The 17,060-nt window shown below is 34.8% G+C and overlaps 1 protein-coding gene across 5 annotated transcripts in view; it reads right to left on the bottom strand.

Moving 5' to 3' along the window:
- Positions 1-17,060, bottom strand: part of CACNA2D1 (calcium voltage-gated channel auxiliary subunit alpha2delta 1) — an 843,568-nt gene that overhangs the window by 610,444 nt on the left and 216,064 nt on the right. For all 5 annotated transcript variants that reach the window (XR_007630104.1, XM_050325466.1, XM_050325463.1 and 2 more), the window contains exon 6: positions 6,835-6,964. Coding sequence is in view for 4 of the 5 variants with exons in the window: in XM_050325466.1 (XP_050181423.1) it covers positions 6,835-6,964 (130 nt within the window). In the remaining variant the exon portion in view is untranslated. The remainder of the gene's footprint in view (positions 1-6,834; positions 6,965-17,060) is intronic.

Here is a 17,060-nt window from a genome sequence, read left to right as displayed (position 1 = left end):
TGCATTTTAAAAGAAATAAAGGTTAACATAAGAAAATATGACTTAGTTTTGTGGTTTTCAGGGGGAATTCTGTGTCAGTACAGAATTCTAACTGTAGGTAGGCTTTAGCAATGTAGGGGGTGTTTATCTTTAAATATATCTTTAAATATTTATTTAATACAGGTAAAATAGGGTGCAAAGAAGATTGTAAAGATAACAATTAGAAGATAAATTTCTGTAGCTGACAAACAGGAGTCTAGAAGATCAGAAGACAGAACTATTCCATACATTTCTCTAGTGAAGCACAAATGGTAACCATGAACTTTGGAGTTCTCTTTAGGAGTGGTTAAAACTGAATCAGAGAAAAGTAGGAGGTCTCTGCACAGGCACAGACATGCTGTGTTAATATACTTACATTAAAAAAAGAAAAGTTGACAATGAAAAAGAAAAAAGAAAGTTGACAATGGAAATGAAAATATTGTTGTTCTGCCAAAATTAAATCTATAGTAAAATAAAACACTTTGAAAGTAAAAATAACAACTGGGAAGAGAAGATATGAAGAAAACTTCTTTACAACGAATATTGTCATCCTAGTAACAAATGGCTCTATAGGATAAAAGGATTCACCAAGATAAAGAAAAGATTCCCATCATGAATTGGTAGTGAATTGTGACTGTTCAGTCAGCTTGAATTTAGTATTTCATTTCCCCAGGTTAAATGATCCAAATAGATGTAAAATATTTAAAATATTTTAGAGCTCTAAGCTGCAGAAGTACTTAAACTGTTAGCTTCGAGAAAACTTTTCAACACAAAATAACAGATAGAAGTGTAAACAATAATATCTGTTGGACTCAAGGTAAATAATAAAGCCTAGTAAAACTCAAAAATTAGTCCAAATATTTTAGCCACAAATTATTATGTTATATAACTTTCCCTTAATGTTTCTAAATAAGAATTTAGTTTTGAAAAATATTTTAAAAATTATTTATTATTCCAGGAAACATGTTGAGTGTTAAGTGTCAAGAATCTCATAAAGCTGCCTTTGAGTCAGCTCCCACACTAATACATATCAAATAAAAAATAAAAAGTTATATTGATTTTTAATAGTTTACCCTTGCTTCATTTCAAATAAAAATCTTTCAGTTCAGAAGTACAATATTTCAAAAGACCCATTGCCAGTAGAAATGTGTGTTTAGACAACTGCATGTCTATGAAAATCTAAGGCATTTAGGTTCTAAATTTACTCCTGAAAATAAAAATTCTGCTTTTTTACTTTGCAGAAACATTTAAAAATTCTATTCAAACATCTTAAGGTAAGACAATGCAAGTCTGGAAAGGCACCTGGAATTACAACAGAAGCATGTTTTATTTCAGATTTGCCACTGTTTCTTTTCCCATAAAAAACGTTATGTCACATTTAACAGTCTTGGATAAACTTTCCAGGCCAAAATGTATTTTCAAATATTCAGCTTGAGAATATTGTATTCTACAATTTTTGTGATGCATCATTGTTAGGTAGATTGCTTTAAATCTACACTGATAATTCCTTACTACAGTTGTATCTTCAAAGTAGCATGTGCCTAATCAATTTAGTCTTTCAAGGAGGAAAAAAATAACCTTGTCTTCTGAGCAGTCTTTCCTTATCCTACCCTACTATCTTAAATTTTGATATCTTCAAACAGAAGTCATGGTCAGCTTGACATCAGGTGACTATGCTAAACCATCCATCCAATGAAACTAATGTAATCTGAGTACCAAGATATGTACCTCCTTATGATTAAGGATACTGTTCAGGTTGTTTGGCCTTCTGGACAAAGATGGCAAACTTGTTCATCAATTTAGAAAAGCTATTTCTTCTTGTTGCTTATTTAAAATAGAATTTAGTTTAGAGAGCTTTAGCAACATACTTAGGGGAAAACAAACAAACAAACAAACAAAAAACACTACAATTGTTAAAACATAAAAAGCAATACTGACCCTACAGTTCTTTACTTTACCTTCTGCATCAGTATTTTGCTTCCAGGTTTAATGTTGAACCAACCAGGCAGTACTGCAACTAACATTTGCTTTATAGTTACCCCAGGCCATAGTGTTTGGTATTTAAAATAGGCTGACACTGAAAATTCATTGAAAGGTCCACTTCACTCACTTCATGTTTTCACAAATAACTCACTGATTAAAATAACAGAGAACACGAAAAAAATTAGAAGAAAGTAATCTCACATGCCATCTGCATGAAACATAAATAATGTCTATTTCCAAATTTAAAGGTGTGAACACACACAAAATCATATATTTGAAACAATCATTTTTCAATCTCAGCTGTATTAAACCTGAGCTATTCGTTTATCCCTTATAAGAAACCAGGAGAAAAACAGTTATGAAAAGCTTCAGTTTCTCAGCTATAACAAAAAATATATTTACTCTTAAAATACCTTGAGCCAATGTGATTAAAGCAATAAAAGTGTCTGGCCCATCTACAACTGTTATTTAAACTAAAAACAACAACAAAAACCACACAAAAGTTTTGCTGCTTCCTTATTAATTTAAGGAATGATGATGTAGCACACCAAAATATTTACACAACATTTTATCAATATCTTGATTCCTGAATAAATCTTATTTATTACCTACACATAAGACCTTCCACGAATAAATGATAATGCACTTTTTCCTAGTTTATTTGAATTTGGGGTTTTTTGAGGAGGAATATTCTGACTCTCATGGTTTCATTTCCCAGAATTTCTAAGGGATTTTTTTTTTTTTTTCATAGAACCATAGAATTATAGGATGGCCTGGGTTGGAAGGGACCTTAAAAATCACCTAGTTCCAACCCCTTCTGCCATGGGCAGGATCACCTTTCACAAGACCACTATTTCTGAAGAATATTTCTTCATTTCAAGCTGATAGCCTGTGATACCCAAGATAAAACTCTCCAATATTTTAAAAATTCCAGTCAAAGGGATATTATTCCAGTCAAGATAAAAATCACTATAACATCAAACTTGAATTTTTCAAGTTATTCCTAAAAGATTTGTCTGCCAGTGCTAGGTACTACTATGTCAAAATACTTTATCAATAACTGATTTACATATATGTGAAGCACTACTAAAAAGGCAAAATTTATGTTCACTGCCAAACTTGCTACCAAAAAATATATAATAAACACAACATTTTAAGCAGTAGAAAAATTTTGATTGCCATGGAAGGAGAGTATGAAAAAACAGTATGTATATTTGATGATTATTAAGGTATATAAACCATCAATTAATTGTAACTCTATTTATGACTGGTTTAATGCATTCTAAGCAGGGAAAGTCCTTTTTTCTTGCTGGTAGCTGTCCAAACATATTCAAAGTGATGTTTTCATGTTCACGACACATTACTTTCAACCTGACACTTAAATCAACTCTTGAACGCTAATCAAGTAGTAAAATGTGGAAGCAATATTTCTGATTTTAAGGAACAAAAGCAGGAATAACTACACAGAAAAAAATAAAACCTTGTTTGTGTGCTCTGCCTAACACCTTTCCTGAAACCTACACCAGTACAGACAGACACCTAGAGCAAGATGGAGCATTATGAATGTCAGACAGAGTGGGCATGTGGTGTTATCCACTGGGAAGATTAAACTCACTTGCCTTGTGCCAGGGATTTCCTCTTACCCTTGGCTTGAAGTTCCTATATTCTGCCTAGGGATAAGCATAGTACAGTTTTAATGAGGATTTAGAAATAAGACTTCTGCTATTGCTAATAGGAGATGCATGACTAATTCCCTGTGCATGTGGTAGAAAGATGACCTGAGGGTCTGTTCTGTTTTCAGCCGCAGATTGATTTTATTTCAGAACCTAAATGGGACTCTTGAAAAATACTGAATGAAAAGCCTGATTTGGGTCTATTTTATTCGGATTGACCTCCCATGTGGTGGGACTGCAATCCTCATTAACAGGCAAGTAAATTAACTCCTTAGACTTTCCTCTGTCTCTGCATAGGTTTTGGCACCTGACCCAGGGAAGAAAAAGAAACTCAAACAAGCAACTTCCATAATATTTCTTTCTGAAATCAAATAAGCCACACAGTAATAACCTGGATGCAGCAAATGGATATTTTTTAACGATATATCATATATTTCTATGGTGAAATAAAAGATGCTACTCTACAAGAAGCTCATCACTGTATTTCAAAATAAGCGAATCACTATACATGTAGGAAGTCAAAGAATATCATTCTATAGCACATACTAGTTTTCAAGTTTAAATAGGTAGTGCACCATTACAGAATTACTAGCCAAACTGTTATCCCATTTTCAAAAATCTAAATGGAAAGGAATTTGTTATCTGATTCATATTTCAAAAATCATGCATAATTATAAGTAATAACTGCAATAAAAATGAAACCCAAATAGGAAAGTAGGATTTAATAGATAACATATTGATGATCTTAAAGGTCTTTTCCAACCTTAGTAATTCTATGATTCTATGATTAAGAGTCAGGGAATCTCAAATTCCCAGCTTCATCCAGAAAAAAATTAATTAACATGACAAAGTGTGATTGACAGGTCCAAATGAAAATTCAGACTGCATGTGGCTCTCACAGCAATTGTCCCTCTCCCCTAGAGACAACAACCTGCTACTGTAAGAGGCAAGAGAAGTGAAAACCAATCTCAAGGAAGAATAGGCAAGTCAAATATTCAGTCACTGAAAACCATTCTGTGAGATCCAAAGAGCAATTCTTTGTTTCTCTTGGCATCCTACAAAGCATATACAATAAAGGACAAAAAATGAAATCTGCTTCCCAAGGTGTAATTCAGTTAAAAAAAAAAAAAAAGCTTCCAAGCAATAAAAGTTGTAAACTGTGTTTCCTCCACTGTATCTCAGAAGGATTTGTTGTCATACCTGTTTGTAAATGCTCCCTAGCACACTGTGATGTAGACAAGGAATTGCATATGCTATTTTCAGAGTGTACAACTGTTCCCTAGTATAGTGGACACTGAAACCTTTATCAAGAAATGACAGGTTAGCTCTTGTGAACAGGACGAAAAATGAAAACAGTGTTCTAGATATGTTATCAGTCTTTCTAGGGTTATAAAAATTTCTTGTAGATTATATCATAAAAAGACAAAAACTTAATTCTACATCCCTGAATGACTACATTCCAGTTGCTCACTGTGTTCAGATGACACATGAACTTTGCAACTATAAAATAAAACCTGGTGATCACTTTGCATTTATTGATAGGAAATCTGTGATTTGGAGGTATTCTCATGCTGTTATCTTTGAAAACTTCATCTGTAACTGAAAGGTACCCAGCCACACAACTAGTTGATCTTTCTGACATAGAATTGCAGTCTTCCTGGTAATTTTCTAGGTTTCCACATGTCTGGTAATAAATATAAAAGTCAGACCCAAAGAATCATGAACCATATATGTTGCAAATGCATTTGCCTCTCTCCAAAAATGTACATTTCTGTCTGTTATTTTCATTTTATTAGATACTAAAGTTGTACCTTTCCTATGGAAGTCATAATCTGTCTTCATTTTTAGGTTTATAGGCTGTACAGTAACAGTACCTACCATGCATTTTTAAGGGATAGAAGCGTCTTTAGGAATACCACCTAAAATCTTAAATTCAGTGTAACAACAAAACATTTTACATACTGTTAGGATGACAATCTTAAATCAAAGTTCACATGGTGTTTATAAATATCCTGATAATGCGAGATGAGTTTTTATAACATTTCATAACAGCAAATTATCAATTCTCTTCAAACCAAAACAAAGGAAACAGCATGTCAGTTCTCTGTAATCCTGCAGTTTAGGTGCACTTCAGCACTTATTAAAGCCTGAATCCCAGAATAATCCTCTTGGTCTGTCAGTCAAGCACACCATGTAAGAATACGAGTTACCATGAATCTTTCCCCTATCATAGTGACATTTCCATTTTCATCCCTGTGTCATTTATGGAAGGTGCATGCAACTGTGGCCATGAATTTTAAAAAGCTCAGGGTTACACTAGGGTCTCTTTCCTCTTCATGAGACTTTGAAAGAGTAAAATGACCACATACTAGAAATTAGGACCCTAAATTGAAAAAAAAAAAACCAAATCAAAACTTAAAAATATATGGATCCTATTTAATTTTCCTTCCCCATTTTTAAAAACATGCAGCCACTTTGAATGTTGAAATGTCTTCTTATTATATGAAGATTTTTGTTTGATGATGAATGCAGGAAAAGGAACTTATTTACATCTTGAAAGATAAATACTTAGTTTTGAAATACAAATAATGAATCCTCAGCAGAATATGCATTTTTTGCATAGTTTAGAAAGACTTTATGCAAATTCTCTGCTTAAGTCTGTTACTGCAATTCTAGAAATGCACTGCATGCAATATTGGTACTATTATCTCACAGAGCATGTTATATACCTGAACTGTATCTGATTTTGGGATACTCAAAAATGTTTTCAGAACTCATCTCTTCCTGAGGCCAAACAGCACATAAATAAGAGCTGTCAAGAACTGTTTATTTGAAACGAGAACAGCATAGAGGAAGAATGGATCAGAAAATTAGAATATTTAAGAGTTTCATTTCATCTCCAGTTCCATTTGTGAAACTCAGATCCAATCCCAACAGATCTCTTTAACTGTGGCTCCTACTAATTCATAAAATGAATTGTATGTCTAACAAAACACATCTCTGAAGTATTAGCGAAAGAAGTAAAAGTGACAGAAACAGCAATCCTGTACTAAAAATGGAGGTAAAATTTAGTTTGGAGTTTATTTGTTTTAAGAATGGGACACAACTAATGAGCTTAAAGTATTAAAATATAAGATCGCTTTGTTCACATGCTACTTACAGCCTTCATAAATATCTGTTGGTATGTGGACTGCTGCATGTTGGTAAGACGTTTGCCTTCGGAAAACAGGATCATCTTCAAATACCGGTCTGATTCTCTGGCTGCCAGATTCAGTGTCATTCTTTTCAGGCTTTTTTAAAGAAAGACATGTAAAGAGCAAAATATTACAAAGTATGCTAAAACCAATTCCATTCACATTTGCCTCTTTTTACCTAAACAATTCATAGCCTTTCTTTCATTGCTAACATTTTGTATATGTTTATAAACACGATTAGTTGTTCCAGGTCAAGGAATATTTTTGTATAGTTTGCTTTTAATTTTGACTTATGCAATGAAACTCAGTGAAATGAAGACCTGCAAAAAAAAAAAAAAAAAGAGTCTAACACACCTTACATGTCTAAATTTTTCATAAGTGTATGTAATTTTTACAACCATAATGCAAGTACATTACCTTTTATTACATACAATAATTTGTACTGAATCTTCAATATAAACACTGTATCTCATTTTTTCCTTCTGCAGATTATACAGTAAATCACAAAACTAAAAGTGATACCACTTTTATACATTTCATAAATGGATTTTTGAGAAACTGTGGTATAAATTCAGACAAAGAAAGGAAATTAAATCTTCTTAGAACTTCTGATTGAATTGGGATTTGTTCAGTGGTCTATTTTCACAATGAAATTTCATGTACTGGCTATATCTGCCTGGGTGGAAACGTCCCCAAACGCTCAGGTGTTCACCATCACCTCTCTGTCTTAGGTTCCCATCCTCTCTTACCTGTCTGCACCCTGATACACATTTCTTGATTCCTTCCAATTGACTCAGTCAGTCTGGACTAGTTCTTAAACACTTTGAAAAGCAGAGATTTTTCTAACTCATTTACAAAAATTACATGGATTGTGGAACCAAGAAGGCAGTGAAGGCCCAGGAGGAGGTGGCAAGGTCTTCACCTGTCTCAGCTGCAGCTGGAATAGGAGGTCCCATGACATGAATAGACTGCCACTTAAAGCAATAACAAATCAACTATGATACTGAACGGTTACTCAGGCCAGCAATTGTAGGCAATTATAAGGATATTTTCAATACTATAGAGTCATCACTTTCTGAAAATGTGTTATGCTTCACAGATAATGCTGACAATGGAACACCTGCTGGTTAGTCAGGCATGTGTGTGCTGAAGCTATTCTGCTTATTATTATCCCCTATCAAAGTATAGACAGCTAAATTTTAACTTACCCACAAAGTCATCTAATGAACTGTTTATGTTTTCTCGTCTGCTTCATCACAGGGTTACAGACAAATGTTATACTAAATATAGATTCAAATGTTAGTAAGCAGCAATCTCAGATTGGTTTCAAGGAAGTGGTTTCCTTTGGAAACACAAAGGGCAGAACTCATGTAACCAGAGACATCCACTGTGTTCAACAACATAGCAGTGCTGTGCTCGTCATCCCAGGCTGCCTTCTCAGGCAACGAAGAGAAACAGTCATGTTTGGAGTACAATTCATCTCATCTTAATTAGATACCTATTTCCCATGACATAAATCATGCTTTAGAAGTGCCTCCTACTTTAGACTGATTGCAAACGTAGCTGTAGGCAAATCACTCAGATGCTGAAGTCTGCAATACAGCTGTCTAGAATTAGGTGAGATGGATCTCACAACACAAGTCTATTAAAGTTCTGGCAGAAAAGAAGGTGGGTACTAATTTTTGCTACTTTTATGCAGAACAGTTACTATATCTTACATTAAGGAGTTCAACTTGTTTCTTAGTACCTAACTCTGGGGGTAGGCAAGAGACTGGGAGAGGACAAAGCCAGGATAGCTGAACCAAGCTGACTAAAATGATATTCCACACCTAAGGGTGTTGTGCTCAGCAATATAAACTAAAGAAAAAGGAGGAGGGGAGGCAAGCATTCATCATTAAGGTCCTACTTCCCAGGAAGTGTCTGGACATCACCTGTCCATGGGAAGTAAGGAATAGATCTTTTTGTTTTCTATTGCTTCAATATGTGGCCTTTGCTTTTCTTTATTAAACTGTGTTTATCTTGATTCACAAAACTTTTGTGGTCTTATTTTCTCCCCTCTGTGCTGCAGGGGTGGGAGTGTAATAGAGAGGAATGTGATAGAGGATTTCGTGGGCAACTGACAGCCAGTCCAGGTCAATCCCCCACAACCATTATACCTCAGTCTGAAGTGTGCAAACTGGAGCAAGGATTATACATTATATGATTTGAAATATATACATTATAATAGCTTCAGACAATGCAATTTTTACAAAGGTTTTATTTTGTTGCTGTTGCTCAGTTTTTTGGGGGGAGGTTGTTTGGGGTGGTGGGGTGATTTTTTAGTTTTGTTTTTTTGAGGCTTTTTTGTGGGAAGAGGGTTGGGTTGGTTTGGCTTTTGTTGTTGCTGTTGTTGTTGTTTTCTTCTATATTTTCACACAGGACTTTTTCTCTCCTCAGAACATTAAGCAAATTCTGGAGTTCTCTTCACAAGTTATCTTTCAGCTTCATGCTGCTCAAAGTAACGAGTTTGTCTAATTCTGCAAATGCTATCTCCACAATCAATCATTCATGAGACAAAATTCCCCTCCTGTGTGAGAGTAATTTGATTCAAACAAACAAACAAACAAACAAAAAACCTCTAACACTCTATCACTCTATTATTTCTGAAATTACACAACTAAAAACTCAGTGCTTTTACAGATCAATTCAGAAAAGAATTGAGAATCATCAGGCCACATTATTACAATAAAACACCAGAATGAATGAATGTCAAAAGGTTTCTTTCAACTAATTTTCCACAAGATACATTTGGGAGGGAAGGGGTATGGTAAAAGAGAAAGGGAGTAAACACAATTATAGAATATCCTGAGTTGGAAGGGACTGAATAGGATCATCAAAGTTCAACTCCTGGCCCTGCACAAGACAATCCTACAAATCACACCATGTGCCATATGGTCCATCCTAGCAGGTCTTGCACAGAAGTTTTTGTATTACAATATATTTAGATTTTTGCCTGAAATTCCTGAAACCTCTGAACATAAAAATATCATGTTTCTTCTTTTTGATATTTCAATTTCATTCCAGTTAAGAAATACAACCTTTCAGTCTCTCCATTCACTCATATGCTGTGAAAGATGATTCAAGTCTCCTGCCAAAATTTGATTAAACCTTGTTAAAAATTAAAGGGTTTAGTTAATAGACCTGAAAGTCTTACACTTTCAAACATAAAATCTACTTCTCACATTTCTAACAGCACACATGCCCAGGTCCCCCTAAAAAAGGCTGTGATAAAGACACGGTCTGTTATTCTTCATACCAATATTCCATGATAACAAACAAACAAAAATTAATGTAAAAAATCTTCTCAGCTTATTAATGCAGGGCAGTGGATCTATATCCACATAAACTAATTTAGCTTCCACATTCTTCTTGTTGACTTCTCCTGGGAGTATTTTGTGATGTACAGCTCTGATACTGAAACAAGGCATCAATCTATCCCAAAACCCAGACATCAAATGACAAAATCCTTTAAAAATTACAAAGTTTCCCTTACACGGGAACATTTTTTTCTATTAAATCTATCTAAGGTGCCTTAACTAGTTCTGCACACAACAGGTAAGTATCAGAAGCATTTTATGTAAATTATTGTTGAACTCACTTGGGCCAGTACCTCCTGACCAGCAAGACCAATGCTGTGCCAGGCCTTACACATCCAAATTTATAGTGCATCCTCCTATAGACATTAAATCTAAACAGTTTTTATTTGTCAAATTTATAAATTTCAAGTAGCTTACATTGAAGGAAAAAAAAAAAAAAAGGAATGTTTAAAAAGAAAAACCTCAATATTATTAATTATTTTAGTCTGGCATTTCTATGAAAAGCCTGACAGATTGTGGTGTCAGTTGGTGCAGTTTAAATACCCAGTTAAACTTTGTTTTCAGGAAAGTAGCAAAACAAATATTTTGAAGGAAAGTGATCCAGCATGTGAATACAATTAAAATCCAACTCCAACCAATTTCTCTCCCAAGTCAGGAGCTGAAATGCAATCAATACTGGCACAGGAAAATCCCACGGGAGATAGTGGCTGAAGATTAATTTTCTATCTATTCAAACCTGGCCTTCCCTTATTGCATTACATTGTTACCTACCACTGACAGTCAGCAAAATAACTCACTCATTTCTCTGCAATGAATTTCCAGACCAATTTCTCTCTCCCTTGAGAGACAGATAAAATCCATTTCTCTTTTCAGTTCACCTGCCATTTTAAGGCTTTTTTTTTTTAACAAATAAAGTATTTTTTTCATGTGTCTACCGTTCATCATCAGACTAAAAGAAAATTGATATAGCAGCTAAAATTCGGATAAAGTAAGGTTTTCTGTAGCCTTTCTTTGTGATATTTTTAAAATCACTTTTGGCATGATCTACAATAAACTGGAGGCTGCCTTCTGTGGTTTTTTTGTAAGCCAAATACATAACAGACATAATGCAACTCCTTTCTCAAGGGGGTTGTGAACATAAATTAATGTATATACATGAGATATCTGGAAACTTTATGCCAAGAAGAATCACTGAAAGATGTGTCTAGAAAAGTAAATATCCATTAAAAAAATCAAACAAGGTCATTTCAAGAAACTGTGACATAGTTTAGCTGCCCATTTCATTGCAGCAGAACATATTTCCCAATACCTTTTCACAGTATTCAGTTACTTTCCATCATCACAGCTATAAGAAAATGAGTGGATTTTGTATCTCTACTTGTAAATTTTCATTTAGTTGAAAAATACTGATTACAGTGGAAATCAGAAGGTTTTTCTAGAAATATAAAACTTTTTTTGTTTCTTGCAGCTGTTGAAAACTGAAGATCAGAAAGCTGATTTTAATTAAAAATAAATAATCAGTGAAACACAGAAAAAAACCCACAAGCAAACTGAAGCAATCTTCAATTGTTTTCTGAAGACAAACTCTTTTCAGGAACAATGTAGAAGTTGATCAAAGCATCAGAACAGATTTAGCATCACAACAAAAGAATAATCTTTCAATTCCTGAACAGGTAGCCATCCAGAAACAATAAATTCCTGCCTGCTTTCATACTTATGTAAAATAGGAAGGAATTGGTTGATCGTATTTTCCATCGCCTTAGTATCCAGGGTCTGGCTTTGCATAAAACCTCACTGTCCCTACCACTACCATTTAAGACAACAAATGTGGAGATGAAATTTTAATTTTTATGGTTTTATAGAAATCAAAATTCTTGCTCTGTGATTCTTTCCTGTCTGACCTTGAAATAAATTTTTTAAAAAAAAAACCAAAACACTGTTTTCATCTTCAGGTTTCTGACTGTTTTTTATTTCCAAATATCTGTTGAAATTAAAAAGCATAGAATTTCTTTTAACTCCTTTTTTTTTTTTTCTGTTTTCTTGGGGTTTTTTTCCTCCCTTAGGAAAGTAATCCTGTAGAACTACATACACAGTGCCTCCAACGCTGCTTGTGGCCCGATTAAAAATTTACAGCTGGACCTAACAGAGAGAGTAAAATGAGATGTTGCTTGAAGCACACAGCTCAGCCACATGCCTGCAGCAAGCAAAGGATGGGAACAGTTAACTTGTAAGGATGAGATAGAGGGGAGTTAATTTTGAAGAGGCAGCTAGAACACATTTCTAACAGCCACAGGACTTTCACATCATTTTAGGTAATGTAATGAGTGCACTGCCTTCTGATAACACTTTTTTTTATTTCCTTTTCAATAGATGTGACTTTCCAGCTGCGGGAAAACTGCTGAGTGTGTTTCTGTTCTTGTGACAGAACTGCAAACAGTTTATTTCATTTTCGCTGGGGTGTCAGTGGGGGGCTACGGTCTCCACTCAGCTACTTGAAGATTTTAAGTAAAGTGGCATCCTTCTGTTTACTCTTAGGGGCAAAACTCAAGTAAAACAGTTACAAATAAAATAAGAAAACAGTTGGCTCAGAACTGAAATATTCTCACTTTATTCTTTCTTTATTCTTTATACAACAGGGAGGTGTTAAACATAAGAATATGAACGTGTGCATGTTCACACATATAAACACAAGAATATGTATATTAATATATGCAGGGTTTGATTAGACTCAGAAAGGAAAGTAGTAGGGAATTTAGTAGGGAAATAATGTTATATTTGCATCCATCAGTATGTTAGGCTTAAGGGCCATTATATTTAACATAGATGCAAGATGCTTTAGTGCTTTAAGTGCTTCCACATGCTTCTAATGCATCCATTGGTTAGTGTATGTCAGTAAGAAGAATGAATGGAACTCTGGATTGAATAGTTATATTTTAAAAAAATCAAAACAAGCTTTTATAGCAGTCATTTTTTTTTAAGTGTTCTGCCAACTGAGTAATTTCAGTATGTGCCAAGTATAAAGACAAAATAATTTAAAAGTAGTTTTTTGTTTCTTAAGCTATTTTTCTGAATGCAACTATCTTTTGGTTATAATTTCTATACAGCTACTTACAGGCTTGTCTACTATATACAAAACTATATGATATTTTGTGGATGGTTCAAAACTCTTTGAGGAGGTTATGCATTCATTTATCTGACCTTATGGTTCACACCTTCTGATCAGAACTCTTAGATACACACAAAATTTTTATAGAACTCAAACATAATAATGTTTTCTTTTTATATGTATCCCAACATATTCACAAAATTCATTACATCATGACTCTGGTTTCATGAATAAATGAATCCTTGATGTAATTAATTTATCAAATATAAGGACCTGGAAACCTGGGGACAGACTTTTTAGCAGGGACTCTTGAGATAAGACAAGGGGTAATGGTTTAAAACTAAAAGAGGGTAGATTCAGCCCAGATAAAAGGAAGAAGTATTTAGCTGTGAGGGTGGTGAAACACTGGAACAGGTTGCTCAGAGAAATGGTAGACATCCCATACCTAGAAACCTTCAAGATCAGGTTGGTCTGGGCTTCCAGCAACCTGATCTGTCCCTGCTCATTGCACAGGGTTGACTGGATGAACTTTAAAGCTTCTTTCCAATCCAAAATATTCCATGATCTTATAAGAATCCTGTAACATTTCAGTGAATTGCATATTAGAGAAACAGATGAAAAATGATTGGATTTTCCTGATTTCTTCACGTGGAGGGATTTTCAAACTCTGATTTGAAGAGGCAGAGATTTTATTTTGTAAGTGCCCCAACAAGATAAAGCTAAGGAGGTTAGGTCAGACAGCAGGGTGAGGGGCTGAAAATCTGAAACCACCACAGCATATTAGCAATTGATGTAATTTACCTTAAAGGGACCTGTGCAATCAGCTTGTTTTTCCTAAACCTGACACGATATTTCAGTAAACTAGGATTTGTATTTCTTCAAACCTTGATTTCTTATTTAATAATCACAAAAGAATTAAAAGCTCTGTTCTTTTCTCATTATTACAGATTATAGCTGACCTTCACTGAAAATCTGCACAAAGTCTGCTGTAGTAACATCAGTATGCAAAAATTCATTTATGTCCTGTTCTATTTTCTGATGAACTGCAATGTCAGATAAAATGAAATGTGTATTTTAAATATTTAAGCACATAAGAAATATAAGACATATTTATCTTCTTAAAGATAAATGTGACACTTTCCCACACCCAAGTCATCAGAGACCTCTCCAATCCCCACAGTGTTTCGAGGATGACTGGGAGTTGTCTCATAGTGACATCTGCACCCTTGAATCCATCTCCACTGGTCCCATGGACATGTGTGTGTATGTCTGATTAGCCTCAATGGTCCCTAATTCCATCCCTTCCATTCCTGAAGGTTTAGGCAACATCTCCATAGCCCTCCTAGATTTTATATCCTGGTCTGGGATAAATCGGGGTTTCAGGACCAAGGTATTCACTAAGAGTATTTTTCCTACCTGCCCTTAAATTATCAGGTGTTGCACAGAACTGCCTACTTCAGCATTGACTAAACTAGTGGTTTGACTGGATAAGATAATATCATTAATCAACACTAGAAATATAGGGTCATATTAGAAGAAAAGCACATCTTACTTTAACTGATTGAAATGTTACTAGGAAAGCCCAGTTAATTATTAAAAAAAAAAAACAAAATCCCTTAAAATTCATAGCCTCCTTCATTGATCTTTCACATCCCATTAGAGTACTCAAATATGTAAAGAAATAAAATAAAAATATCCATTGTTGACAAAAGTTCCATAGAATTCTTAGTCATCTAAAATTTCAAGATCAAAATGCACTCTAGAGAATTTCGATTTTTCATACATCAGCCAATTAAATTTCAAACTAGGAACTGTACTTATTGGAATAAATTGCCCTGTCTACCTTTTACCATCCCCACATCTGATTAAAGATCATATCCCTGGAGAGCAAGAACTGTTAAATCATCTTAATGCTTCATTGGGAATTATTTATAATACCAGCTGAATGTGAACATTTAATTAATTTGATTTTTTTCATCTGATGCAGTTGTCTTTGCCATGCTTTGCTAAGCCATCAACTGATCCTGTTTCACAGCGCAGTCTAATCTTCAGTCACACTGGTTGGGTCCAGATTTTGTGAATCCTGCAACATACTACTTGGTTATTGCTCCTGCTTCTTAATTTGTACCATCTTCTGTGTCAATAAAAACATTAATAACAGCACAGACCTGCTTTGAGAAGGTTGGACTACACAAACTACAGAAACCCTCCTAATCTATTTTTTCCCCCACTAATAGGGCTCTAAACCCCATATAAACATCCCTCTCTAATTCATGCTCACATAAATTTAAGGCAGCTTTTCGCTAATGAAATGGCAGCTGTATCCAGGTAGATAAGAACTGCAGGTAACACCAAACCATGCACTGACCTATGGACCACTGAAATTCCCTGCAGACTAAATACCATACAATAATTTAAGTAAACTGCCATAACACTATGTAAAACTATTTACATGTTTTTTAAAATGCTGATATGGAGAAATCCTAACAATGAAATAAATTAGAAGAATAGCATTCACAGAGACTAAGGGAAATTCCAGAAGGATATTCTGCCCAAGAAAAGAAGCACATCTGAAGAAAACAAAGAAACACACAAACGAACAAAAAGAAAATGCAAACGAAAAGGAGAAGAAACAGGTCAACTTATAGATTTTGAAAGAATTTTTAAAAAGTCAGCAAAATAAAATGTTTACGTAAAAGGTCAGCTGAAGCTGAGTTCAAATGCTTTTAGATTTGGACAGTGTGATTTTCCACTGAATTAAAACTTATTTGCAACACCATAAAGAGAGGAGTAAGAATACCTTTAACACACCTTCTCACATACCAGCTCTAAAACCCATGGAAGGTTTCAAGTCTCATGACAGAAGTAGAAGAACAAATGGCCTTTCACAGCCACATGGGCAAGAAACTGGATCAGGTTACTCAGAGAAGTTATGGATGCTCCATCCGTGAAAGTGATCAAGGCCAAGTTGGATGGAGCTTCGAGCAATGTGGCCTAATGAAAAGTGTCCCCGTCCATGGTAGCAGGGTTGGAACAAGATGATCTTTAAGGTCTATTCCAACCAAAAAAATCCCAAGATCCTGTGAAATGCTTCTGAGATCAGCTTACTTGGTTAGAGCATTGTGGTAATAATGCCAAGGTCGTGGGTTCAATTCCTGTACAAGCCACTCACTTAAGAGCTAAGTCCCTTCCAACTCCAAATATTCTGTGATCCTGTGAAGCTGAATCCCAAACTGCCTCCTACTCAACACTACTCAAGGCATGACTCAGGGGCAGAACTACACAGTAAATGACCTTGCATGAAACGAGAGCATTGAATTCTGAAGCTCTGCTGCTTTACCATACTTATGGCACGTACTGGAAGCCAGAGGTGTTAATTAGGAGAATTTGAGGAAAGGGTAACACTAGATACAATAAGCAGGCCTTAAATTTCACAGAATAGACCGATCACCATTTACAAACATGTATAAATTAAATGTTGATGATATTAGATCTGGCTGTCCTCTTCAATCTATTTTTTTCCCATCTGTTCTCCAGAAAACAACTGGGACAGAACATACTGAGAATGGGTACAGAACTGGGTATATATTGGGTATACAAAGGCCAAGGAAAGTGATCTGCCCCTGTGCAGATTACCTAGGTCAGTTCAGCAATGCTCTTATTTGCAGTCAGGGGCAGTGCAGGAACAGGTAAGATCACCTACACTACAGGGAACTCCCTGAAAATTCCA

The sequence above is a fragment of the Myiozetetes cayanensis genome, unplaced genomic scaffold (genome assembly GCF_022539395.1).
Source record: "Myiozetetes cayanensis isolate MyiCay16 unplaced genomic scaffold, myiCay2020 scf3, whole genome shotgun sequence".
In the NCBI taxonomy this organism is placed as follows: Eukaryota; Metazoa; Chordata; class Aves; order Passeriformes; family Tyrannidae; genus Myiozetetes; species Myiozetetes cayanensis.
The sequence above is the reverse complement of the archived record's forward strand: the minus strand, read 5'-3'. Positions and strand labels throughout refer to the sequence as shown.